This window comes from Eucalyptus grandis, chromosome 6 (genome assembly GCF_016545825.1).
Source record: "Eucalyptus grandis isolate ANBG69807.140 chromosome 6, ASM1654582v1, whole genome shotgun sequence".
NCBI classification, from domain to species: Eukaryota; Viridiplantae; Streptophyta; class Magnoliopsida; order Myrtales; family Myrtaceae; genus Eucalyptus; species Eucalyptus grandis.
Window position 1 is genome coordinate 5160769 of NC_052617.1, and position 25429 is coordinate 5186197.

The 25429-nt window shown below is 37.5% G+C and overlaps 3 protein-coding genes across 3 annotated transcripts; all 3 read left to right on the forward strand.

Annotated features, from left to right (window-relative positions):
• The first annotated feature begins 3579 nt into the window (after positions 1-3579).
• Positions 3580-8817, forward strand: LOC104451254 (serine/arginine-rich splicing factor SC35-like). The gene is made up of 8 exons (XM_039314234.1): positions 3580-3675; positions 5082-5266; positions 5362-5441; positions 5555-5606; positions 5926-5997; positions 8014-8220; positions 8308-8490; positions 8573-8817. Exons 1-7 carry the CDS (start codon positions 3580-3582, stop codon positions 8480-8482), a joined length of 867 nt encoding a protein of 288 aa, XP_039170168.1. The 3' UTR covers positions 8483-8490; positions 8573-8817.
• A 12817-nt stretch (positions 8818-21634) lies between these two features.
• On the forward strand, positions 21635-25429 carry LOC104451189 (MDIS1-interacting receptor like kinase 2). Its single transcript, XM_039315299.1, has 3 exons — positions 21635-24460; positions 24547-24985; positions 25095-25429. Exons 1-2 carry the CDS (start codon positions 23323-23325, stop codon positions 24948-24950), a joined length of 1542 nt encoding a protein of 513 aa, XP_039171233.1. The 5' UTR covers positions 21635-23322; the 3' UTR covers positions 24951-24985; positions 25095-25429.
• Positions 21867-23156, forward strand: LOC120294246 (MDIS1-interacting receptor like kinase 2-like). Its single transcript, XM_039314235.1, has one exon. The coding sequence runs from the start codon at positions 21867-21869 to the stop codon at positions 23154-23156; it is 1290 nt and encodes a 429-aa protein (XP_039170169.1).

Here is a 25429-nt window from a genome sequence, read left to right on the forward strand (position 1 = left end):
CAGAGACTAATTGTTTCTAATCTTGGCCATCCACCATAACTTTGCGTTTCGTGTAACTTACTACCCGTTGTGTAACCTAACCCAAAGCGCATTCGGTCAGTTCCTATCCCAAGTGCTACTGCATGTTGCTACGGCATGAGTCTTTACTGGAAGCTTAGTAGCTTTTGATTGCTCCAAAAAGAATATGGCTGTAGAGGAAATCCAAACTTCGTTTTCATCAAAGCTTCGAACTTAAAAGTGCTTAAATTAGGAGGATCGTCGGTCATCATTTTGTCTTGAAAGGGGATACTGCAATACAATGCTTTGTCTCAGAAAAAAGTTCTGTGCTATTGCTACCTTATATTATGAGTGTGAAGGCACACGATATCCTGCCCCCCAAAATCTTGAGGCATTTAAATCATGATGGTTTGGTTTCGCTCGGCCTAGCTCCATTGTCGAATACAAGTATAATTCATTTGTGGCTTAGCTCACCATAAACCACCTTTTCTGTTTTTCAGTAAAGTGAACTTATGTTGCCTTGCGCAAAACATGTCAGAACAATTTTCCCTCAAGTGCTTTATCTGGAAAATAGTAAACAGTCTTTGAGAGCTCAGGGTTCTGTGAATTTGAAATAGGAAACCACATTAGACCAACGTTTGACCCTGCCCTTGTCGATCCCAGTAAAAATCAACAATGTAAAATAAAAGTTGCAGATAACTTTGTGAACAAATAGTATAAGGGGAACGATAAAGTAAAAACTATTCCAATCGAGAAGTAGCGATGAATTATGTTCCCCCAACCTTCTCCAGTAGTTGGATCAATTCAATTTTTATTCTTGAATGTACTTCATACCTTAGAAGAAAGGCATCAGTCAATATGCGATGTCAAGAAAGAACAATCTTGTGGCAACAATCAACTTTTTCATTATGCCAAATAGCATCCATAGTCCAAATACATGCGTTCCACCAGTTAATGTTTGATGATGCATTTCCATTGTCGAATAGGAAAACCACAGGAAAAATAAGTTCGAGGGAAAGATTTATGCATCTCTCGGGGCTTGAGAAAAATCAACATCCAGATCAAAAGAGAAAAAATGGCCATGGATTCACAACCTACGGCGTTAAGTCACTAATTTCACCGCTAAATTCTTGTTGTGAGGAGTAAAATTCTACATGAGTAAGTAACTTACAATTTACTTGAAGTTGGAAAATTCCTTACTCTGGTTATCACAAGTGGAGCTCAGTCTGTAAGTTATTGGTAAAATACTATGTTCACCGCTCAATTTTTATCTTGAATGCTGAATATATTGAGAGGTTGATACTCTACTATTGCATTGGACTTCCATAAGTTACTAACATTGTTAGTAAATTATTACTAACGTGGTTGACCAACAAGATTTAAACTATACTAGCCACATTAGGAAAATCATTAATTTCATAATTGCTTGCTCAGCAAACTAGATTAGCCTATGAATACTAATGCATCCTATCCCAATCCTTTAAGCATGTCCTGGAGAAGATACGTGTAAAAAGCTACAAGGTGTTCACGCACATGCATAAAAGGCATGAACTGTTCGACCTCTGCTATCAAATGTTGGCAAGGTCTTTAGTCTAGCTTGATTCTAGAAACGAAGCACTGCTCCATTTACAACGTTTAAAGTAGCTTCATAATGATGCTAAGAAATTCATCAAGGAGGATGGGAGGAATTCCCAGGTCATGAAGAAGACTATCTTCTTGGTCAAAGTATCGGTGCTACAATCTCAAAGTCAAAAATAAGAGATAACGCTACTTTCTTCACTAATTAATGTCCGTGATCCTATTGTCAAATATCAGTAATTTAGCAAGCAAAACAATGCTAAGTTTTTTCATTGTCAAATATCTAAACTTAACTAGAATGCTATGACATGAATCCTATGCCTATGTAGGCTCAAGAACTATGAAATTAAGCCACCAATCACAACAATACACCCAATCCACAGCTCAGATCAACATTCTGTATTAAAATAAGCCCATTCCGCTCATGCAAATGATGTTCAATCATGCCAAATGCTTACATGCCTTCGTAGAAATCTAAATTATACTCCAATGGGACCAAAAGTTTCGCATAACAAGCCCAGTCACCTTTAATCAGCGACGTTAAGAGTGCAGAACCCACAACTCATCTAAACAATCGACAAACATGCCAACATTGCCAGGAAATTGACAGGCTAATGTTTCAACATGAGCAATCAAAGCAACACCTGAATGGGGCTCGACTCAATTAAAATTCACGCCCAAAAAAACAGAAGTGACCCGCAACGTTCAGTACCCATGCAGAAGCAACAACCCTGAGTTTCACATGAAAATAGTGCCTAAGCAATGGAAACGACAAAAAAATTAACCACATATTAACATGCCATCTAGAGCAATCAGAATGATCATCAAATGACCTTGAGATTCACTCAAATCCCACTCCATGAGGAATGACCAGCAAGCAGTCATCGAGCGCAGTCCACAATTCAATTATAGAGACGAAACCTAAACATGCTAAAAGTGATAGGAAACCATGGACGCGTTAGGGCTTAATTATGAACAGGCAAAATGACACCCGAGCAGAGCAAAGACAAGAAACAGCAGCCTAAACTAGACTCATATTCATCAAACCAGGCTAAACACAATCCACGAACTAATTAAACTCAAGTTCGTCAACCCTAATTGAAACCATTTTTATTGTTTTCTTTCGTTCATTTTGCTATTTGCTAATTAATTTCTTCTCTCTCTCTCTCTCTCTCTCCCCTCCCCCATTGTCTTCTTCCTGTCGCCTCCCTCAGTACTAACCGAGAATACACAAAACCAAAATCAAAGCTCACCATACCAGCACAGCAACAATCGGAGCTTAACACACCAGAACTCCGAAATATTGAACGTATATACGTAAACAATCAATCTCCTATATTCATCACAAGACCCATGTCATTGGCTATCACCTTCAACCATGGCCATTCGCCGGATGTTACCCCCTTTACTACGAATTACCGAAACGGACAGAAACTGAGGATATGAAGTAAGACCACCATGTGGAGATACACTAGAATGATTTACGAACGATCGGTAAGTGTGACATCAACTCCAGCCAAGCTCTCACCATTAACCATCATTTACCGGCGTTGGAACATAAAACACAAAAACAATGAACCCAGAGTTCAGAAACAGATTCAGACATTGAGAAATCACTAGGACTCGGACGTCAATGGCTTGAAGACCAGTTAAGATCATCCAATCTAAAATGTTTTACTTTCGAATTACACGAAAAACACGGTTAACTCGCACTAAATTCTCATAAACATGTCATCGAATAGGTGATGGACGTCTCAACCGAATGATCTAGATACAACGACTCAATTCCATATTGACACCAAAACTGCTCAATAAGTTCGAGACACTTGTAGAAACTCGTTTTCATAGATCTAAACGTAAAAATCAGTGCCAAAACTCTCCGGCCCAAATTTCATAGATCTTTCTTTCCCAAAAAAGATCGGTTCTCACCCCGAAAAATGCTCTCCTTAAAACCGATTCCTTCTCTCTGTGCTGGTCACTCTCCCCAACGATTTTTCAGTGGTTATGGACAGAGGAATTGATCACCGCCTCTCCCTCCACCTTCAGCCCTCTCCCTTGGGCATGTCTGCGTGCTCTGCTCTTCCTCCTCACGTTTCAGAGGTGATGGATTGAGCTTTAGAGATTGAAGTTCAGGCTTGATGGGTTTTGGTTTTATTGGAGAAGGATTGCTTCCATACGTTATAGTTGTCACTTGTCACCGTCGGGAATATTCAAATAAAAAATATTCACAGGTGATAAAATTACATAATAAACAAACATGCTTATGTAACAAAATCTGAGGCAAATCAAATATATATCATGTTTTACCGATATTAAACTTGTAATAAAATATGAATTACATAATAAAAAAATGCATGTGAGCTAGGTTTTTAATTTAAATAGATTCATAATTTTTTTATGAATAAACTATCGTATTATATCCAATTAAGAACTAACCATATTAATATAATGAAAATTCTCTAGAGATAAAATTAATCATATTATGTGATTAATTACAATCAATATCTATTTAGGCTCTTAATATAAGATGTCATGGCTACTCTCTAACTAATTAAAATGTATGGATCACTGGACATTTAATTTCATGTATAAAATATCCATAAAAATGCATGAAATGGCCAAAAATAGTAAATTAATTCAGCCATTGGGAGAACAATAAAACAAATACAAAACCTAACAATCGTGACTTTCGCCGCTCAACCCACATAATCAGAGACAAGGTAGAGATAAGTTTTGGTTCTGTCCCGGGTATACATGAATAAACAACACTCATGCAAAATTAGAATCAAATGCGGAAACGTGAAATTTTACTAACCTCCACCCATTGAAATAGTTCGATTGATAACTTGAATCGTCAAGCATTGAATTGATTGGTGAATGGGTGTTGCTAGACAATTGCCCTCTCAAGCTTGACGATATGTTTTTTTGATAATGAGAGGATATAACTTACATCCTGCTTATATTTCTATTCGCACCCTTTCATATAAAATATTTCATTCATGTCCTTTCAAATAAGGTCTTCCATCAAAAAGTTACAGTACTCTTTGACCGATATACTAGTTATCATGATTTAATGTGGATAATAAAACGTTAATGAAATTAACCGAATGTGGGAATAATTAACTAATTGTGTGATCACATTCTTGATGTTATATCTTCAGCTTGGAAAATAGCTTTATGAAAGCACTGGACTGTGATAGACTTTTTCCTTTCAATCAACTGATCAGCTGGACAATGACTTTAGTATGGTTTTGTTCGCGATTCTCTGTCTTTGTAACGTCGAGTCATGTTTCTCCTCGCACAGCCACGATCTTCCCCGGCCCACTAACCCGTTCTCGCGTTTTCTCTTATGTGCTCTCGAAGTCGAACCCCCTTGGACGCTGGACGAGCTGAGACCCCAGCGAAGCATCTCTGTCTCTCTCGCCGGAGGAGGAGGAGGAGGAGGAGCAGCTTGCAGATGTCGCATTGTGGAAGATCAGGCTCTCCGGACATTCGACACTTACTAGCTTCTCGTCCTCAATATCTCCTTCCGTAGCTCTCTCCTTTCCCCTGCTCCGACTCCCTTCGCCTCCGTCGCTCTCTGTGTCAATGCCTCACGCGGCTGTTTCGCGGGGACCACCGCCGACGACCTCTTCCCTCTCTTCGACAAGTACGGCAAGGTCGTCGACGTGTTCATTCCCAGGGACCGGAGGTACGTGTGTTTCCTCTGCTCCGTTGCCTTTTGCTTCATAGGTCGCGTGTTGAGGGTTGGGGATTTTGTTGCCGGGTTCTGATGTGATCGCGCAGGACTGGGGAGTCGAGAGGGTTCGCGTTCGTGAGGTACAAGTACGCGGACGAAGCGCAGAAGGCGGTGGACAAGCTCCATGGTGTCGCTCTTGTCTCTGATTTTTAGTTCCTTCGGTGACTTGGGTTTCTGTTTGCGTTGTGCGGGAACGCTTGGATTGGCGTTTGATTTCTTGTTCGGTTTTCTTGTTGAAAGGGAGAGAGATTGGGGTTCAGTTCGCGAAGTACGGTCCCAATGCCGAGAGAATGTAAGCTGTTTGATTATTATCTCACCTTTTAGTTTTCGAATTGTGCAAATAGATTGTGCTTCTTTCGGGACAAAACACAATGCAATGCTAATCTGGTACGAGTTCACCGGAGGGAATTTGGTTTTCTTGGAATAAACCTTTGAATGGTGCAAGTTGCTATGACCTTGTTGGCACGATTCTGTCAGTGGAGCATTCGTTTCGCAAAATAACCTGCAAGAGATGGCCTAAAGAAAAGGAAAAAATAGATTTCTTGAATAACTTCGCTGTCAGTTTCTTGTTATTGATTCTTCTGATGAGCTTGGCCTCTATTTCGCAACAGCGAAAAGGGGAAGATTACTGAACCGGTTTCAAAGATGAGAAGGTGGTCGAGAAGTCGCAGTCCTCTTCCAAGGTACGGTTTACGTTTGTTAAGTTAGTAAAGTTACACAAACCGTGTGTATGCAAATTGGTTTAAGTTTGTTAAGTTAGTGAAGTTATGCAAATTGTGTCTATATATACTAAAATGAGAAAAATTCTACACTTGATTATAAATTTGGGTTTAATGTGTTGATAACTGTCTGTAACTCCCTATTGCTATAGTTGTTGATTTGTGTTTGAGGTGAAATTTCAAAATCATTTTTATAGAATGGTTAAGATACTTTGTCCTCTAATACTTACATAAGCCTGTTTACTAGCTTCACAATTCATTTATCTCTACATATCAAGAGTTAATAAAGGTTGCTGTAACTTTGATTGGGATTTAATAAAGGCAGCTGAAACTTTGATTGGGATCCTGATTGAATGAGAAAATAGGCAGGGTCAATTTACCATTGAAATCATGATGCTACAGTGGATAGAGGACCCATGACTAGAGCTCTTTGATGTACGAAGGATTAAGCCATCTAATTTCTTTTCAATGACTTGTGGAGATGTTTGAAGAGGAAAGGGAGGGAATTTCTCCTTAGTTTACCTCTATATGACTGGACACCTGACCCTCTGGGTTAACAATGTCACTGCTAATTTATTTTATAGGTTCCCTCCTGGCCTTATGAAAATCAAATTACGAACTTTGTGCATAATCCTCACTATCCCTTGTTAGTTGTCTGCACGTAATGAAAACAGTTGATCAGGTTCATGGAGAGAACTGATCCTATGGAGGAGTTAATGCTGTTAAAAATGATGTGAGAAGCTTGTTTACGCATCTTAGGGCTTATGGAAAATATCTATACCTTTTTAAAGATACAAATCATAATATATGTTTAACATTTAAATGACATTAGAGGCAATTACTTTTAAAGAATTGGGGTGTTATATATTGAATTTGTTCACAGTAATCCAATGTCAAGAAATAGAATTACGTCCCAAAAGCTGAATGCTGCAGCTGAATCTGAATGCTAAAACGACAGTCACTCATGCATATAGTAAATTTGATTCGTTATTCTTCAGTTAGTGGATAGGACTTTCCCATCTTTTCTTGAGATCTAAGCAACTAAGTTTGGAAGTGCAATTTCCAGAAAAACGTTGGGAGTGCAGTTACATTACGGTTGCTCAAACCAGCTAAGCTACTGGTCCTCATTTTTATTACATTGGAAAAAAGATTAACTGGATAATCTGGACCATAACTAAGGGATAAAACACATCAGTTTAATCAATCATTGAGTGACAGAATTGATTATGAGAATCAGCTGAATGATTAAACAATTTGATGATTGAAGGGCCAAATTTAGGGTTTTGAGTTGAAGTCCAAGGTTTCCTCAATTTAAATGAAATTTAGGTTCTGAGTCTCGTAATTACAAAATCCAGTGTTATAGTAAAAGAGCATACTCAATTTCATGTAAAATTGAGTGGGTTCCATTTTCCAGTGAAAAGACGGCATCAGCTGCAAGACTAGGACTGATTGAACATTTGCCAAAAGATTTAGAGCTCAATTGATCAGTGGGACAATGGGTAACACGTCAAGGACTTGTTTTGCACTTTTCCCAAAACTATTTTTATAAATTTGTGCTGGATGAAGAGCTTATGAACTTAGACTTACTCCATCAGCACTTGATGATTCAGCCTAATAAGATTGTAACTGTGTCGCCTTTAACTAAGATGTTCACACATGAAATTGTAAACTCCCGTGACCTCCTTTTAACAAGTAAGTAAGGTGTCAATGTGGTGTTGCTAATTTCTTTCGGCTAGTTCCCATTATGCCATTGAGTTGTTGGTTTCTAGATTCCCTTTTTTGGTCGTTTAAGCTTTGCAGTTCAGATATTAGGTGACATCTAATTTTGTTGCACCTTGTTCTTTTGTTTGTAGCGAAATGAAAAAAATAACTGCAAGTAGCAGTTAGCCCTTAACCATCTTAATGAGTACTTGCATCTTGCAGAGTTGCAAGTAATTCCTCACATTCTTTACTGCAACTGATGGTACAATGGATTTTCAGGTACAGAGATGAATATGGAGACCGTGATTACAGGAGGAGAAGTCGCAGTAGAAGCCGGGGACGATATGATCGCAACAAGTACAGAGACGGGGGAAGGAGTTACCGTCACCAAAGTAGGAGCTATAGCACAAGTCCTGATCGTCGCAGAGACCGAAGGGCACCTAAATATGATGATGAGGACCGAAGTCGGAGTGGATCATACACAAGGTGAGGCCCTCCTTATTTCCCTTTAATGCTTCTTTTGGTCACCTCTTGTTGAGAATTTCTATCTGATTGGAGTTCCCCAATTTTCAGCTCATCCCAGAGCCCGCAGAAAGCCAAATATGAGAGGAGTCGCTCTCCAAATCAGAGACCTTCTACACTTGAAAGTCCTGATGTACGAAATGGTGAAAGAGATTCTCAGCTCCAAAGAGATGTCCCCAGTGGACGTCCTGCCAATTCCGGTGGTGCATCACCACGTAGTCCATAGATCGAGTGGTAAAATGACGTGAATGGATTTTGTCTCACTCTATTGCAACTATTTGATCCTTATCTCTGTTTTTTCATGTTGCCTTTTTAGGAAAGATGAGTGCCCCAGGTCGTGGGAGTCATTTTTGCTCGACAAACAATTACACTTTCTCCTGAGTTGCTCTTGATTGGGTGGACAGATACTTCGTTGCGTGCAATGATTTAGATGTTAATCCTAGGTTTAGTCGGGCGTGATGTTTTCCTTCTTTGAAGTCAGCTGGTCCGTCTTTTCTGACTTTGGTGGTTATTGTGATACTCTGATCTTATTCTTGTGCTATAATGTGCATTCATGAAGTCCATTAAAGCCTTTATTGTGATGCACTTGTTCATAGGTCTCTGGCTACACTTTTAACTATTGTGGATGGGGCGTCAGTTTAATCATACGTAATGCACATGGACAATGAGAGAATCGTGGTGGTGATGATCCTGCACTTTCGTTTGCCATTTTTTGGTCATAATCCACTAGCCATCTCCGAAGGTGGTCCGCTATGAATGCCATATGGTTTTTCATTCCTCATGAAATGATGCTCCTGAATTTAATATGGTTTTTATATCCTCACAGCGGTGGGTGTGCCAATTTGGCATCCCTTCTTTTGGCAGTTTTTTTTTCTCTCGACAAATTTGCATGAAAATGGGTTCCATTTCTTGAGCCGATCGCACTAGCATTTAAATTAATTCGCTGGTTCATATCTGGGACCTTTGTTGTGTACCCCAACTTGGACTTTATGGACACAAGTCTCAACAAGTTCTATGGAGAAATTTGGGGAAGTTGCATGCGTTTATGTGATCTAAGAATTGCTGGAAATAACATCACTGGCATCGAGGATGAACTTCCGACCATCTTATAGCTTGCAGTCGCTTGTGTATCTGCTGATCCCCAACTCAGGCTGTCAATGGAAATGATTTCGTTCAATCATTTTCCATGCCGTTCAAAATTTACGGATAGCCACTGATCCTAGAAGAGATGCGAAAGCTTCAAGCCGTTTACTGGATCATTTGTAGAAGATTTTGTCTGATAAATGATGTTGCTTTGTCAACCAGTTGCAAGTTCTTTAATGAAAATTAGGGTCCTTGCAACTATCTGATTAAGTATCAAAACTTTTTTCATTCCATTGCTACGCTCACTGATGTGGTATTATCTTTGTTTGAATTTAAAAGACTATTGACCCGCAACAGAATTTGAGTGCTTAACCCATACTGGCATGACTATGAGGACTTCATTTCGTTCTCGCCCAAGTAAATATGGGACTGCCTTTTGTTTTGGAATATGTAAAAGCTGAACTCTGGCATCTAGATTCATTTGTAGAGAGAAGACAGCTGAACTCAAAGTGATATTCCGAACTGTTTCTGCATCTAGTCTGAGGTCATTGTAGTGAAATCTAAGTATCCATGATGAGTTAGAGTGAGAAAATATAACTATTATATCAACGTAAAGTCAATGTATATAGTGTTTATATTCTAAAAAGTGAAGGGTTCATGTGAAGTTGAAATTGAACATTCATAAGTAGTCCAAAATGTTGTCCATTGTTGGTCCTCTTATAACGCTTTGTTCAGATTTATGTAGATGCAAAATCCCTTACATGCCGAAGAGTTTCAAAAAATGCGTCTTTTTAGAGTGCATTCAATCAAAAACTAATTGTTTCTAATTGTGGCCATCCGCCATAATTTTGTATTTTGTGTAACTTACTACCCGCTGGGTAACATAACCCAGAGCGCATTCAGTCAGTTCCTATCTCAAGTGCTACTGCATGTTGCTACGGCAAGAGTCTTTACTGGCAAATCAGTAGCTTTTGATTGCTCCAAAGAGTATAGTGGTAGAGGAAATCCAAACTTCGTTTTCATTAGAGCTTCAAACTAAAAAGTGCTTAAATTAGTAAGATCATCGGTCAACATTTTGTCTTGAGAGGGGATACTGCAATACAATACTTTTGTCTCAAAAAGAATCCAAGTTCTGTTCTGTTGCTACCTTATATTTCAAGAGTTGGAAGGCAGACGAGATCCTGCTCTCCAAAATCTTAAGGCATTTAAATCATGAAGGTTTGTTTTCACTTGGCCGAGCTCCAATTGTCAATTACAAGTAAAACTCATTTATGGCTAGCTCACCATAAACCATCTTTTCTGTTTTTCAGTGCTGTGAACTTATGTTGCCTTGAGCAAAACTTGTCAGAACAATTTTCCTTGAGTACTTTACTGGAAAACAGTGAACATAGTCCTTGAGAGCTCAGAGTTTTCTGAATTTGAAATAGGAAACCATAGTAGACCAACGTTTGACCCTATCCTCAATCAATCGCGAGTAAAACTGAACCTGTAAAATCAAAGTTTCAGATAACTTTGTGAACGAATAGAAAGGGGGGGCGGTGTGGAAGATGAAGTTAACGACAATCCCAATCGAGAAGTTACAAGACAATGAGTTATATTTTCACAACCTCATCACGTGGTTGTGTTATTCTAATCTCAATTCTTGAATGTGCTGATGTCTTGGAAGAAGGCAACAGGCAATATGCAATGTCAAAGAATCTGATGGCAACAGTCAACCTTTTCATTATGCCAGATAGCATCCACAAACATGTGTTCCACGATTAAATGCTTGGTGATGCATTTCCATTGTCAAATAGGAAAACCATAGGAAAATAAGTTCAAGTGAAAGTTTTAGGCATCTTTTGGGGCTTGAGAAAAATCAACATCCTGATCAAAAAAGAAAAAAAGGCCATAAATTCCAAACCTACGTCAGTAACTTAGTAATTTCACCACTAAGTTTTTGTTGCGAGTAGTGAAATTGTATATGAGTAATTTACATTCCACTTGAGGTTGGAAAATTCCTTACTCAGGTTATCACATACTACCAAGAAAGTGGAGCTCTATTGGTAAGTTATTGGTAAAATACCATGTTCAACGCTTAACTTTTGTTTTGAATGGTGTCGATAATCTGCTATTGCATTGGAAATCCACAAGTTACTAACATGATTGGTAAATTATCATCAACATGCCTAACCAACAGGATTTAAACTATACTAGACGTGTTAGGAAAATCATTAATTTTATAATTGCTTGCTGAGCTGACTAATTGCAACTCAGCCCTAGATTAGACTATGAATACTAATCCATCTTATTCCCAACCTTTTAAGCACGTCCTGGAGAAGATACGTGTAAAAAGCTAGAAGGTGTTCATACCCATGCATAGAAGGTATTGAAATGTTCGACCTATGCTATCAAATGCTAGTAAGGTCTTAAGTCTAGCCTGGTACTAGAAACGAAGCACTGCGCCATTTACAACATCTAAAGTAGCTTCATAATGGTGTTAAGAAATTTATCAAGGAGGATGAGAGAATTTTCCAGGTCGTGAAGACACCCGTGTCCTCGGTCAAAGTATCGATGCAACAATCTCAAAGTCGAAAAGAAGATATAACGCTACTTTCTTCACTGATTAATGTCTGTGATGCATGGAATCCTATTATCAAATATCAGTAAATTAGCAAGCAAAACAATGCTGACATTGGAAAAACTCAGTTTAGTAAGGTAGAGTCAAGTCAACCATTTGCTTCCAAATATGTGAGACTGTATAAATAATGTATCACCCTTTTGTAACGATTGTCAATACCTGAAACAAAATAACCAAAGTATAATTAAAGGTGCATCCAAGTAGATTTTTCCTGCTCTTTTCTAAGAGAGTATTTCCTGTTAACAATAAATAGTAAAAAAAGGGTAAACAAAATCATTAATATATTACATTATTTTCCGCTAGTAGCTACAAAGCAACATCCTTACTCCTCAAAAAGGACAGAGCAATGGCTAGAAATCCATAAAAATGTTCAAAAAGGAAGTCAGCCATGCAAGAAAGGCAATAGTTTCATATTAACATAAAGAGAAAGTAAGCATAAAAACTATTTTAACATTTTGAATCTCTCTTTTACACTGCATTATAAATTGACAGTAGGATCATGCCCTCTTTGTGCATGGACCCCTACAGTGAGCACCTTTGAAACCTTATTACCATATCCACCAAGAAGAATATTCTACTAACGCAAATCTCTAAATTTCGTGATTTTATGATACAATTAGAATGTAAACTAGCTTACCAGCCCAGAAGAAAAAGAAAGAATTCAAACCAGCATGCATGTGTGGATCGATCTTGTAAATATCTCTCAAGAAGTCAAAGGACTTTGTCGAGTACGCAGTGTGAAGAAGTCAAGGTCTTCAGGCGTTAGAAGAGACATGTGCCTACTCAAGAAGTCAAGGTCTTGGCAATAGAAGAGACGTGCCTACTCAAAAAGTCAAGGTCTTTTGAGATTTCATGTGGTGACTTTTGGATTAGTACGCGTTGCAATGGTTCTTGGGAAATCCTGGTCTTTATGGACTTTTAAATGTTTGGCCTGAAAATTTCCAACTTATCGTATGGATAAAGTCATGGAGCAATTTTCCAACCTTTTCCCTTTTTTGACTTATCGTCTTCAACTTATAATGCCGTGAAAGAATGGTTTTTCTTTTGATGCAGTGCAAGAAACGGCGTATGGAAAAGGAAAATGTGTCCACTTCAAGGAGGTGAAGTGGAAAAGTTAGAGAGAGTGTTCATACACGAACGCAACAAAAAGCACCTTTTTTGACGTCACGCTCTTCATCCATAGCCTCTCCCTGTCAAGTGCTTTGAAGGCATTCTGTAATATTTGGGTTTGTTGACTTGGTCAAATGAAGTGGCTAATTAAAAAAGATAAAGAAAAAGAAGACCACTTTACTTAAAGCGAAGAGACATGACAGAAAGAAAAAGGGCAAGAAGAAAAAGAGAGGTTGATCTCAAACGGAGAGTAAAAGAAGAAGAGAAGAAAGAAAGGGAATGAAAAAGAAATAGGAAAAAAAAAAAGGGAAAAAGGGAAAGGCTTTTGTGCATGAACTTTGCTAGTATAATAGTTTTTAAGTTGCTGCAAAAATAGTAACTTATTGTGAGCCATAAACTCTAAAAGGAATAACCCTACAACAATTTATAATTATTCATTATTTGATTTTTTTTCTAAAATAAATTGTTATTCTCATAGTGAATTTAAAACTGTCACCCAATCATTTTTCTTTGTGCATACATGCCCCAGGTCGGATTAACACCATTTCACCACGTCAAGTAAGAATTCAAGCTCTTCATTCTTTGAATCGGCGTAGCTTTCGGGATTATAGCACAAAGTTGAAATATATTAAATTTGAATTGCAAAATCTGATTTTGGAGTTGTTTAGTTGTGAAATTTTATGTAAATTATGGATTATGATGAAGTGGAGCTATGAGATTTCATGGGAGTTGTTTTGAAGTAATGGTTTAGTCGAAATGAAATATTAGAGATATGCGATTAAGTTTCATGCTGTGGATAACTTTGAATAATCGCTTTGGGCCAGCGATTTGTTGGCATCAGATTCATTTTGTTTGCAATTAAGTTTGGAGCTCAAAAGTGCTAAAATTAGGAATATCACTAGTCATCAATTTATCTCGAGAAAAGATTTTGCAATACATTTATGGCTTAGTTCACCATAAACCATCTATTCTGTTTTTTAGTACAATCAACTTATGTTGCCTTGCGCAAAACATGGTAGAATAATTTTCTCTCGGGTACTTTAGCTAAAAAAATAGTAAATATAGTCTCTGAGAGCTCAAAAGTTTTGCGAATTTTAAATAGGAAACCACAGTAGACCAACTATCGACCCCGCCATTTATCAATCCCAAGTAAAAACCAACAAAATAAAGTCAAAGTTTCAAATAACTTTGTGAACGAATAGTATAGGGGGGAAAGATGAAGTACCAGCTATTCCAATCGAGAAGTAGCAAAATGATGAGTTATGTTTTCCTAACCTTATCACGCGATTAAGTTAATTCAATATCAATTCTTGAATGAGCTGCATGTCTTGGAAGAAAGGTCACAGGCAATATGCAACATCAAAGAAAGAATCATCTTGTCGCAACAGTCAACTTTTTCATTATGCCAAATAGCATCCACATGCTTGTGTTCCACGAGTTAGTGCTTGATGATGCATTTCCATAGTCAAATAGGAAAACCACAGGAAAATAAGTCGAGTGAAAGTTTTACGCGTCTTTTGGGGCTTGAGAAAAATCATCATCTAGATCAAAAGAGAAAAAAAAAAAGCCATGGATTCACAACCTACGTCAGTAATTCACTAATTTCACCGCTAAATTTTTGTTGTGAGTAGTGAAATTGTACATGAGTAAGTAACTTACACTCCGCTTGAAGTTGGAAAATTCCTTCCTCTGGTTATCACATACATACTACCACAAAATTGGAGCTTAGTTGGCAAGTTATTGGTAAAATACTATGTTCACAGCTCAATTTTTATTTTGATTGGTGAATATATCGAAAAATTGATATCCTGCTAATGCAGTGGACGTCCATAAGTTGCTAACAATTTTGATAAATTATCCTCGATGTGCCTGACCAACAAGATTTAAACTATGCTAACCACATAAGAAAATCATTAATTTCATAATTGCTTGCTCAACAGAGTAGATTAGCCTATCAATATTAATGCATCCTATCCCAATCTTTTAAGCACGTCTTGGAGAAGATACGTGTAAAAAGCTAGAAGGTGTTCACACATGCATAAAAGGCATTGAACTATTCGACCTTTGCTATCAAATGCTTGGAAGCATTACCCTATTTACAACATCTAAAATAGCTTCATAATGGTGTTGAGAAATTCATCAAGGGGGATGGGAGGAATTCCCGCGTCATGAAGAAACCTGTGTTCTTGGTCAAAGTTTCGGTGCTACAATCTCATAGTCTAAAAGAAGGGATAGCGCTACTTTCTTTACTAATTAATGTCTGTGATCGTATTTTCAAATAGGGCAATGCTTATGTAACGGTATTGTTGTTCTTTCAAAATAATGGTGCATTCTCGGCCACACTGGCTGTATTACAAGGAGATTTTTCAAGCTAGTCTCATGATTTTTCTCATTTCTTCTAATATTTTCTTTTGAGAGGAAGGATGAAAGATGTGGCCTTCTAGTGAATGACCACTTTCCACACTGCCCCTTGATACATTTGATCATTCAAAGAGTAAAAACAAAGGACTTCTCCATTGTCTAAATAAAGTAACTCCATTGAACACTTTCTATGAAGCTTCTCTATGAGATGCAACTCAGACATATGCAAAAAAAAAAAAAAAAAACTTCGTTACTTCATAATGTTGCTGGTTTAATAAATTCAATTTGTTATGATTTTGGTAGAAATATAGCATATGCTGTTCCATAAAAGTTTTATTATGATGTCTCACACTTTAATACGATGAAACTTCATAAATCCGTAAAATGTAAGTCACATTTTAGAATATTCCGCCTTTAGTTAGACTAGAAAAGTTAGAATTCATAAAATTAGAAAGAATTGCATCTTAAAATATCTTGAACTTGGTGAAAACAAAATGTCTTAACGTAATAAAATGTAAGAGATTGTTTCGTGAAGTTTTACATTTGATTACAACCCATGTTTTAAAATTTGGTCCAGCCAGTTCGATCAAGAACTTGCCCTTAGTCATGTCCGATGATCACTAAGACTCGAATTGGTCCAAATCTAGATCAAACTGGCTTGATCAATGTTCAATAATTGAACTGACAAACTAAAATGATATTCAATTGCATTGGCCTAATCATGCAGGTTGACTTTCCAAAATATTTAAGAAGGAAAAAAAAGAATGATTAAACTGGCTTTAAAAGTGTCCTCATAAATCTGTTAGCAATTTGTGGCAGAGAATGCATCGTTACTTTAAAGAAATAACAGTACCGCTAGATAAGTATTTCCCTTTCAAATATCAGTAATTTAGCAAGCAAAACAATAGTGATGGAAAAAAAATTTAGTTTAGAAAGTTTAGTCAAGTCTACCATTTGCTTCCAAATATATTAGACTCCGTATAAATAAACACTACTCTTTTGTAACAGTTGTCATTACCTAAAACATCATAATCAGAAGCATTCAAACTCTAAAAGGGATTATACCAAAAAAAAAACTCTAAAAGGCATGCTAAAATTTATTACTTCGTTAAACAAAGAACAGTTAATGGTTCATACAAGTACATTGTATCCTGCTCTTTTCTAAAAGAGTATTTCTAGTTAACGATTACATAGTAAGAAAATGGTGGCAAAATCATTAAAATATTAAATTATTTTCAGCTAGTAACTACAAGGCAACATCCTCATTCCTCAAAAAAGACAGCAATGGCTAGAAATCCATAAAATTGTTCCAAAAAAAAGTTAGCCATGTAAGAATAGCAATAGTTTTTTTTGTTAACATAAGAAGAAAGTTACAAGAAAAACCATTTTAACATTCTGAATCTCTCTCTTACACTGCAATATAAGTTTTTTTTTTTTTTTTTCGATCACTATAGTATAAGTTGACAATAGGGTTGTGCCCCATTTTTCACCTTGTGCATGGTCCCCTGCAGTAAGCACCTTTGAAACTTTATTACTATATCCATCAAGAAAATATTCCGCTAATGCAAAATTTTCTAAATTGTGCGGTTTTATGATACAATTAGAATATAAACCAGCATACCAGCCCAAAGGAAAATAAAGAATTTAAATCGACATGCATGTGTAGATCAATCTTGTAAATATCCCTAATGAAGTCAAGGTCTTCGGGCAATAGAATAGACTTGTGCCTACTCAAGAAGTCAAGGTCTCTTGGGGTTTCATGTGTGTTGATTTTTGGATCAGTACGCATTGCAATGATTCATGGAAAGTCATGATCTTAATGGACTTTTACTAGTGATGTTTGGCTCTAAAATTTCCAACTTATCGTATGGGAAGGGTCATGGAGCAATTTTCCAGCCTTTTCCTCTTTTGACTAACAAGTCTTCATTTTTAATGCTGTTTAAGAATGGTTTTTCTTTCTATGCAGTGCAAGAAACGGCAAATGGAAAAGGAAAATGTAGCCTAACTTTAAGAAGGTGAAGTGTGAAAGATTATACAGTGTTTGTACCCGAACACATCATAAAGCTCCTTATTTTTACGTCAAATTCTTCATCCAAAACCTCCCCCTGTCAAGTGCTTCGAAGGCATTCTATCATATTTGGGTTTGTTGACTTGGTCAAATGAAGTCGCTAATAATAAAAAAGAAAAAGAAAAAAGGAGACCACTTTATTTAAAACAAAGAGACATGACCGAGAGAAAAAGAGGAAGAAGAAAAAGAGAGAAATAGAGAGGAAAAGAAGAAGAGAAGAAAGAAAGGGAAAGAAAAGGAAATAGGAAGGAAAAAGGAAAAAGCAATTAGAGAGGAAAAGAAGAAGAGAAGAAAGAAAGGGAAAGAAAAGGAAATAGGAAGGAAAAAGGAAAAGCTTTGGTGCTTACATGCCCCAAGTCAGATTAACACTGTTTCAGAAGGCCAAGGATTCAAGCTCTTCGTTTTTCTAATTAGAGTAGCTTTTGAGATTATGGCATGAGTCTTCAATAGAAGTTCAGTAGCTTTTGATTGCTTCAAAGTAGAGAAATCCGAACTTCGTTTTCATTAGAGCTTCAAACTTGAAGTGGTCAAATTAGGAAGATCACTGGTCATCATTTCATCTCAAGAGGAGATTCTCCATTGTTTCAGAAAGAATGCGATGCACTACCTTATATTTAAATAGCGTGAAGGCAGACAATATCCAGCCCTCAAAATCTTGGTGGTTTTAAATCATGATGGTCTGTTTTTGCTTGGCCTAGCTTCATTGTCAAATACAAGAAGAACTCATTTGTGGTTTTAGCTCATCATCAAACATCTCTTTTGTTCTTCCGAACAGGGAACTTAGACCTGGAAAACAGCCTTGGCAAAACATGTCAAAAACGTCGCCTCATAAACTTCAGCTGGGAAACAGTAGACTTAGCCTCTAAGAGCTCAAAGTCTTGGGAATTTGAAAATGGAAACCATAGTAGACTAATGTTTGGCCCCACCCTTGATCGCTCTTATTCAAAACCCAACATCGTAAACTCAAAGTTTCAGAAAACTTTGTGAATATTCGTATAGACAGAAAACGATGAAGTGACAGCCATTCGAATCAAGGCGCAGCGAGACAATAAGTTATGTTCACCCAATCATCTCAAGTATTTGTGTCAATTCATCTCAATTCTCGATTGTAATGCTTAGAAGAAAGGCAACAGGAAACATACAATGTCAAGAAAGAACCATCCGGTGAGAATTGTCAATATTTTCATTATGCCAAATGGCATGAACCAACAGGCCTTCTAAGAGTTAATGCTTGCTGATGCATTTCCATTGTCAAATAGGAAAATCGCAGGAAAATAAGATCGAGGAATCCTTGTGAACCTGAGAAAAATTACTCCCAGACCAAAAGAGAAAAATGGCCATGTATTCACAAGGCTTCGATATAGTCATAACTCTTCTAGCTTCCCTAGCCATTTTCAGTCTAAGTCATTCCAACAAGTGAACTTCCTACTTGATGATGGGCTGGGTCCGCCTCATGGGGCCCAGCACATCTTTTTTAAAAAATATATAAAAAAAAAAAAAAAAAATTAAGGTGGAATGTTTTTTATAGTTAAAAGAGAAAAGTGAGTGTTCACACAAAAAGAAAAAGAAAAGAGCCAGACTAACAAAGGAGGTTCAAAGGAGAAAAGGAAGATTAGATTTAATGGCGGAATCTTGTCGGAATCGGCGAAAATTTTAATATCTTATTCATGATATCAAGGTCATCATTGAGATCCTTCTCCAATTTGTCTTTCGATTTTTCTGGCTGTGGTTAGAGTTTTCTTACTTCATTCGTTAATCAAATAATGATATATTGTTGTATTGTTGATGTGTTCATTTTCTAGCTGTGTGACTAGAGATGAACTATTATATATTTTGTTATTCTTGGTGATTAGTGGAAATTTTGAGTGATCTATAATTTTTTCCACATTGAGTTTTGTACGTAAAATTTATGAGTGTCATTTTTGTACTTCGTCATCAATTTTTTATATTAGTTGATTGTGTTTTGGAGAAAATATTGTTCCCGGACAAGTTTTTAATACTCAATGAATGTTTGCTCTTCCATCAATTGATATAAATAATATTTTAGATTTATTTGGTGTTATTCTTAGTAAGGATCATGTCAAGTACGAATGGGTAGAAAATGGATCCAGTTCACATTGACCAATATAACACGTACTAACCCATATTTTTTTAATACAATTTTAGCAGCTCACACTCAATTCCACTTGGACCCAAATCATACACAACTCAACCCAAGCTCCAATGTTCAGCAATTTTCCACTCCAAATATGCCATTAGATTTTTATTTTTTTACTGTGCCAGGGGCCATTTGGCTAGATCGTCAGCAGTCGTTTCTGCAATAATGAGGCCAACCGCGTCAAGATATGGCTTCATAAATGCTGAGTGAGAGGACTTTCCTTTTGCGCTTTGAATTCAAAAATCTGTGTGGCACAAATTACGGTCTGATCTTGTGGAAAGTTGAGCGTTCCCAAACCACATGATAGGTCTCGACTTTACATCACTTACCTCAAAGACTTCTTAGTCAAAGTCAAAGTCTCTGATTTCACATGATGGGTGGGACTCAATTTCGAAAAGAGAGTCACTACGAAGACTACAAAAGTAAAAGGTTCCGAAGTCTTCAAGGCCTTGACTTTTACATCACTTTCCTCAAAAGTCTTCTCGGTTCAAGTCAAAGTCTCTGATTTCATATAATGGGTGAAACTCAATTCCAAAAAGAGGGACTGACGGAGTCACCACGAAGACTATAAAAGTGAAAATTCCAAAGTGTTCAAGGCCTTAACTTTACATCACTTTCCTCAAAGACTTCTCAGTCCAAGTCAAAGTCTCTGATTTTATATAATGGGTGGGACTCAATTCCAAAAAGAGGGACTGACCGAGTCACCATGAAGAGAGGTCAATTCTAAAAATTTTACAAAAATAAATATATATAAAAAAAAACCCAACTTTTAGGTTAAGTCTCAAATCTGCCCCATCTTTTTTGTCTAAAAAACCCCAAACTTTTCTTTTATCTTAGAAAAAACCATAAACTTTAAGTACAGTCTCAAATCTGCTTGGAATTTTGTTTTGTCTAAAAAAAAAAAAATAGGTTAATATCATGAAAAAATCCCAAATTAGTTCACATGTGGCAAATTTATCCAAAACTAATTTTTTAACAATGAAATATCCCAAACTAGTATATCTATGATAAATTTCCCACAAACTAATTTTTTAACAACGGAAAATCTCAAATTAGTACACATGTGACAAATTTATCTTAAACTAATTTTTTTATTATCAAAAACCCAAACCGGTACACATGTGACAAATTTACCTTCTGTTAGTTTTCGTTAAATTTTACTGTTAATTGCTAAGTTGGATGACACATAACAATTGATGAGTGTACTAATTTAAGATTTTACCCTCCATTTATACCCAAAAAAATCACCAACTTTTAATATATTTTCAAATCTACCCCATGGTCCAGTCCCAACTTAACGTGACATTTCCATATCGATAATAAATACACATTGACAAGGCAACGTGGAAAATTATCTTCAAAATAAAACCATTGTAGGATATAAAAAAATTAGGCACTACTAACCACAACTTTTGGACAAAAGACTAATTGGGAAAATTTAGGACTAAAATTGATGATTTCCTTTCCGATACAAAAATTTGAGTTAGATTTAGGATTGGACTTAAAGTTTTGGGCTTTTTCTGAGACAAAAAAAAAAGTTCATGGCAGATTTGGGACAAAGCCTAAAGTTTTGGGATTTTTTCTGAGGCAAAAAAAAAAGTTTGTGTAGATTTGGAACTAGACCTAAAGTTTAGGATTTTTTAAAATACAAAAAAAAAAATTCAAACAAATTTGAGACTAGATCTAAAGTTTAAGACCTTTTTTTTTTTTTTTGTGGGAAATTGGCCCTACGAAAAGTACAAAAGTAAAAATTCCGAAGTCTTCAAGGAACCAAAAATTCATCCCAGTCAACTCTCAGATGTCTATTCCTATGGCGTGCGAAGCAATATCGATGTGCCTTTTCCTAGTCTTCTTTGGTTGGCTATTGTTTTATTGCATTCCCATTACCATGGAAAATGATAAGAAGGTGAGTTTTCGCAGCCTATTTAAGCATCACCCGTTGCCTCAGGAAGACAAAAACCAACTTACTAGAGACAAAAGAGAAGAAGGAGAAGAATTGATGGATCCTTCATTAGAATTCACAAAAGTCATGAGCCTTGTGGCTGCCCTTGCCCTTTTCACTACATTTGTCATTCCACTTCCTGCTCATGCTTCCCCTTGTAGAAGCCCAAGCCCTCCTCAAGTGGAAGTCCAGTCTTAGTAACCATTCGGTTACTTCCCTCTCTTCGTGGACTCCCTCTCCTCATCATGCCACCAGTTCCAACTCGACCATGAGTCCGTGTGCTTGGTATGGCATCTCTTGCAATCAGGCAGGGAGCATAATCGGGATAAATCTCACCAGTGCTTATGTTGAAGGTACGCTCGACAAATTCCCATTCTCATCTTTGTCTCATCTAACATACATGGACCTGGGTATAAATAGTCTCTCTGGCCATATTCCGCCTCAAATCGGTCTCTTGAGCAATCTCACCTATCTTGACCTCTCTATCAATCGGTTCATGGGGAATATACCCCCGGAGATCGGCCATCTAACGAAACTCAAGGTCATGCACTTAGTTTCCAATGAGTTAAATGGATCCATTCCCCAAGAAATCGGACAATTGCATTTGCTCAATGAGGTTGCGCTATATTCGAACCAATTGAATGGACCCATACCTTCCTCATTAGGTAATTTGAGCAAATTGGCTATACTGTATGTCTACAACAACTCCCTTTCTGGTTCTATTCCTCCTGAAATGGGAAATATGACAAATTTGGAAGTGCTCCACATGGACAACAACTTCCTAACAGGACCAATTCCTTCCACTTTGGGGAACTTAACCAAATTGACAAAGCTGAACCTATTTGCTAATGAGCTTACTGGTTCCATCCCACTGGAGCTAGGGAATTTGAATCGTCTTAATGAGTTGAGCCTTAATGATAATAATCTTATGGGTTCAATCCCACCAACATTAGGCAATTTGATGGAGCTTACCTCTCTTTATCTCTACGGTAATAACCTTTCCGGTCACATTCCTAATGAAATGGGAAATCTCCACGCTATGCTTGACTTAGAGCTAAGTACAAATCAGCTCACCGGCCCAATTCCTTCTTCTTTGGGTAACTTGACCTACCTAACATCTTTGTTTCTCCGTGACAATCACCTTTTTGGTTCAATTCCTAGATCCTTAGGGGATCTAGTGAACTTGGAGGTGTTGCAATTGGATACCAACCACTTAAGCGGCTTCTTACCAGAGAATCTATGCCAAAATGGGTTGCTCCAAAACCTTACGGTGAGTGACAACAACTTAACTGGTTCTATCCCTATAAGCTTGAGAAATTGCACAAGCTTAGTCAGAGCACGCTTTGAGGAAAACCAGCTCACTGGAAACATATCCGAGACCTTCGGTGTCTACCCCAACCTAACCTTTATTGACATGAGTTTCAACAAGTTCTATGGAGAAATCTCAACAAACTGGGGAAGTTGCATGCGTTTAAGGGATCTAAGAATTGCGGGAAATAACATCACTGGTAGCTTGCCTCCAGAGATTGGAAACGCAACTCAACTAGGGTGCAATTGATCTTTCCTTCAACAGCTTAGTTGGTGAGCTTCCGAAAGAATTCGGAAAATTGACTTCTTTGGTGAATTTGAATTTAAGTAGGAACCAACTTTCTGACCGAATAAGTCCAGATATTGTGTTGCTACCTGGTCTTCAAAAATTGGATTTGTCAAGGAATAGATTAAGCATGTCTATCCCGCAGACTATCGGGTTTTCTTCAAAATTAATCCACCTGGATCTGAGCAACAACCAGTTGAGCCAAGATATTCCAGGCCAATTAGGGATGCTAACTCATTTATCCGAGCTAGACTTGAGTCATAACTTGTTAAGCGGTGAGATCCCAGCTCAATTCAACAAGCTGGAAAGCCTAGTGAAACTCAACCTTTCACACAATAATCTTTCTGGCCTTATATACGAGACTTTCAAGGATATGCGAGGTTTGATGGAGGTGGACATCTCTCACAACAAGTTTGAGGGTCCCATCCCCAACACCACCGCATTCCAAAATGCAACAAAAGAAGCGTTTGAAGGCAACAGCGGATTGTGTGGAAATGTTGGAGGACTTAAGCCATGTAATCAAGCAGTGGTGGATAGGGAAAACTCTTCAACGGGAGGCAAGGTTATTCTTATTGCGTTTTCTCTGCTAGGAGTAGTGTTGTTTATTTTCTTTGGAATATTCTTCATTTTCCTTAGAAAGAAGTTCCATCCAAAAGCGGACCTATCAAGCAAGACAACTAAAGTCTTTTCTCTATCAAAGTACGGTGGAATGATCTTATATGAAGACATCATAGAATCCACTGGGGCTTTTGATGAGATTTTCTGTATTGGAAGGGGAGGCTATGGAAGTGTCTTCAAGGCCAAATTAAGATCAGGTGATATAGTAGCTGTAAAGAAGCTCTATCAAACAGCTGATAGTGGGCAAACAGATCAAAAGGAATTTTTGAATGAGATTAAGGCATTGACAGAAATTCGACACCGCAATATTGTGAAACTAGAGGGCTTTTGTTCGCATCCACAACACTCATTCTTGGTGTATGAGTACTTTGACAGAGGAAGCTTGTCTACAATCTTGAGCAATGAAGAAGAAGCCATGGAGTTGGATTGGAACAAGAGGGTGAACATAGTAAAAGGGGTGGCTCATGCTCTATCCTATATGCACCATGATTGTATTTCTTCAATCGTTCATCGAGATATTTCGAGTAACAACATTCTGCTTGATTCGGAGTATGTGGCGCATGTTTCTGACTTTGGCACGGCTAAGCTTCTTAAGTTGGACACATCAAACTGGAGTGCAGTCGTCGGCACATATGGTTACATAGCTCCAGGTTAATTTCTAAAATCGACTCTTGATCCAACGGTTTAGCTAAAATGATGTATTTGTGCTAACACATATATCTCCTTCTTTGTGCAGAGCTTGCTTACACAATGAAGGTGACAGAGAAATGCGATGTGTATAGCTTTGGAATAGTAGCCATCGAGGTGATCAAAGGAAGACATCCGGGTGATAGTTTTTCATCTCTATTAGCTCCGGTCGGCATGGAGATCTCAGTAGTTTTGAAGAATATATTGGATTCACGCCTGCCAACGCCCATGCCAGGCATTGAGGATGAACTTCTGACCATCCTAAAGCTTGCAATCGCTTGCATATCTGATAATCCCCAACTCAGGCCGTCAATGAAAATGATTTCTCACGCCCTATCAGCTCGTTCAACCATTTTTGATGGAGTTCAAAAATCACAGAAGCCCACTGATCCTGTGAGAGATGCAACAAATCCAAGCCGTACACTGGATCACTTTGTAGAAGATATCGTCTGATAAACGATTTTGCTCTGTCAACCACATGCAAGAAGGTCTGGTCTTTAATAAAAAAACACTGTCGTTTATACTGATCAATTAAGTTTCAAGCTTTTTCTAATTTATTGTTTCAATCACTCTTCTGTTAACTGTACTTGCATTTAGGAGAAATATTTTGACCGGAAACAAGGGTACGTGTTTAGGCTACCAACATGAGGATGAGGACTACAAGTCGTTCATGCCCAAGTATAGAACAGCCTTTTCTTTTGGAAGGAGCAAAACCTGAACTTCCCGGCATCTAGTTTCATTTCTGGAGAGAACAGCTGAACTGGAGATATTCCAAACTGTTTCTGCATCTATTAATAATCATACTAGTATCGTCGCAGCGAAAGCTATGTATCCATGTCTAGTTAGAGTTATAAAATATGAATTTCGTATCATTGTAAAGTTGCTTATGTATCTAGCGTTATCATCTTGAAAGCAGAGGGTCCATGTAAAGT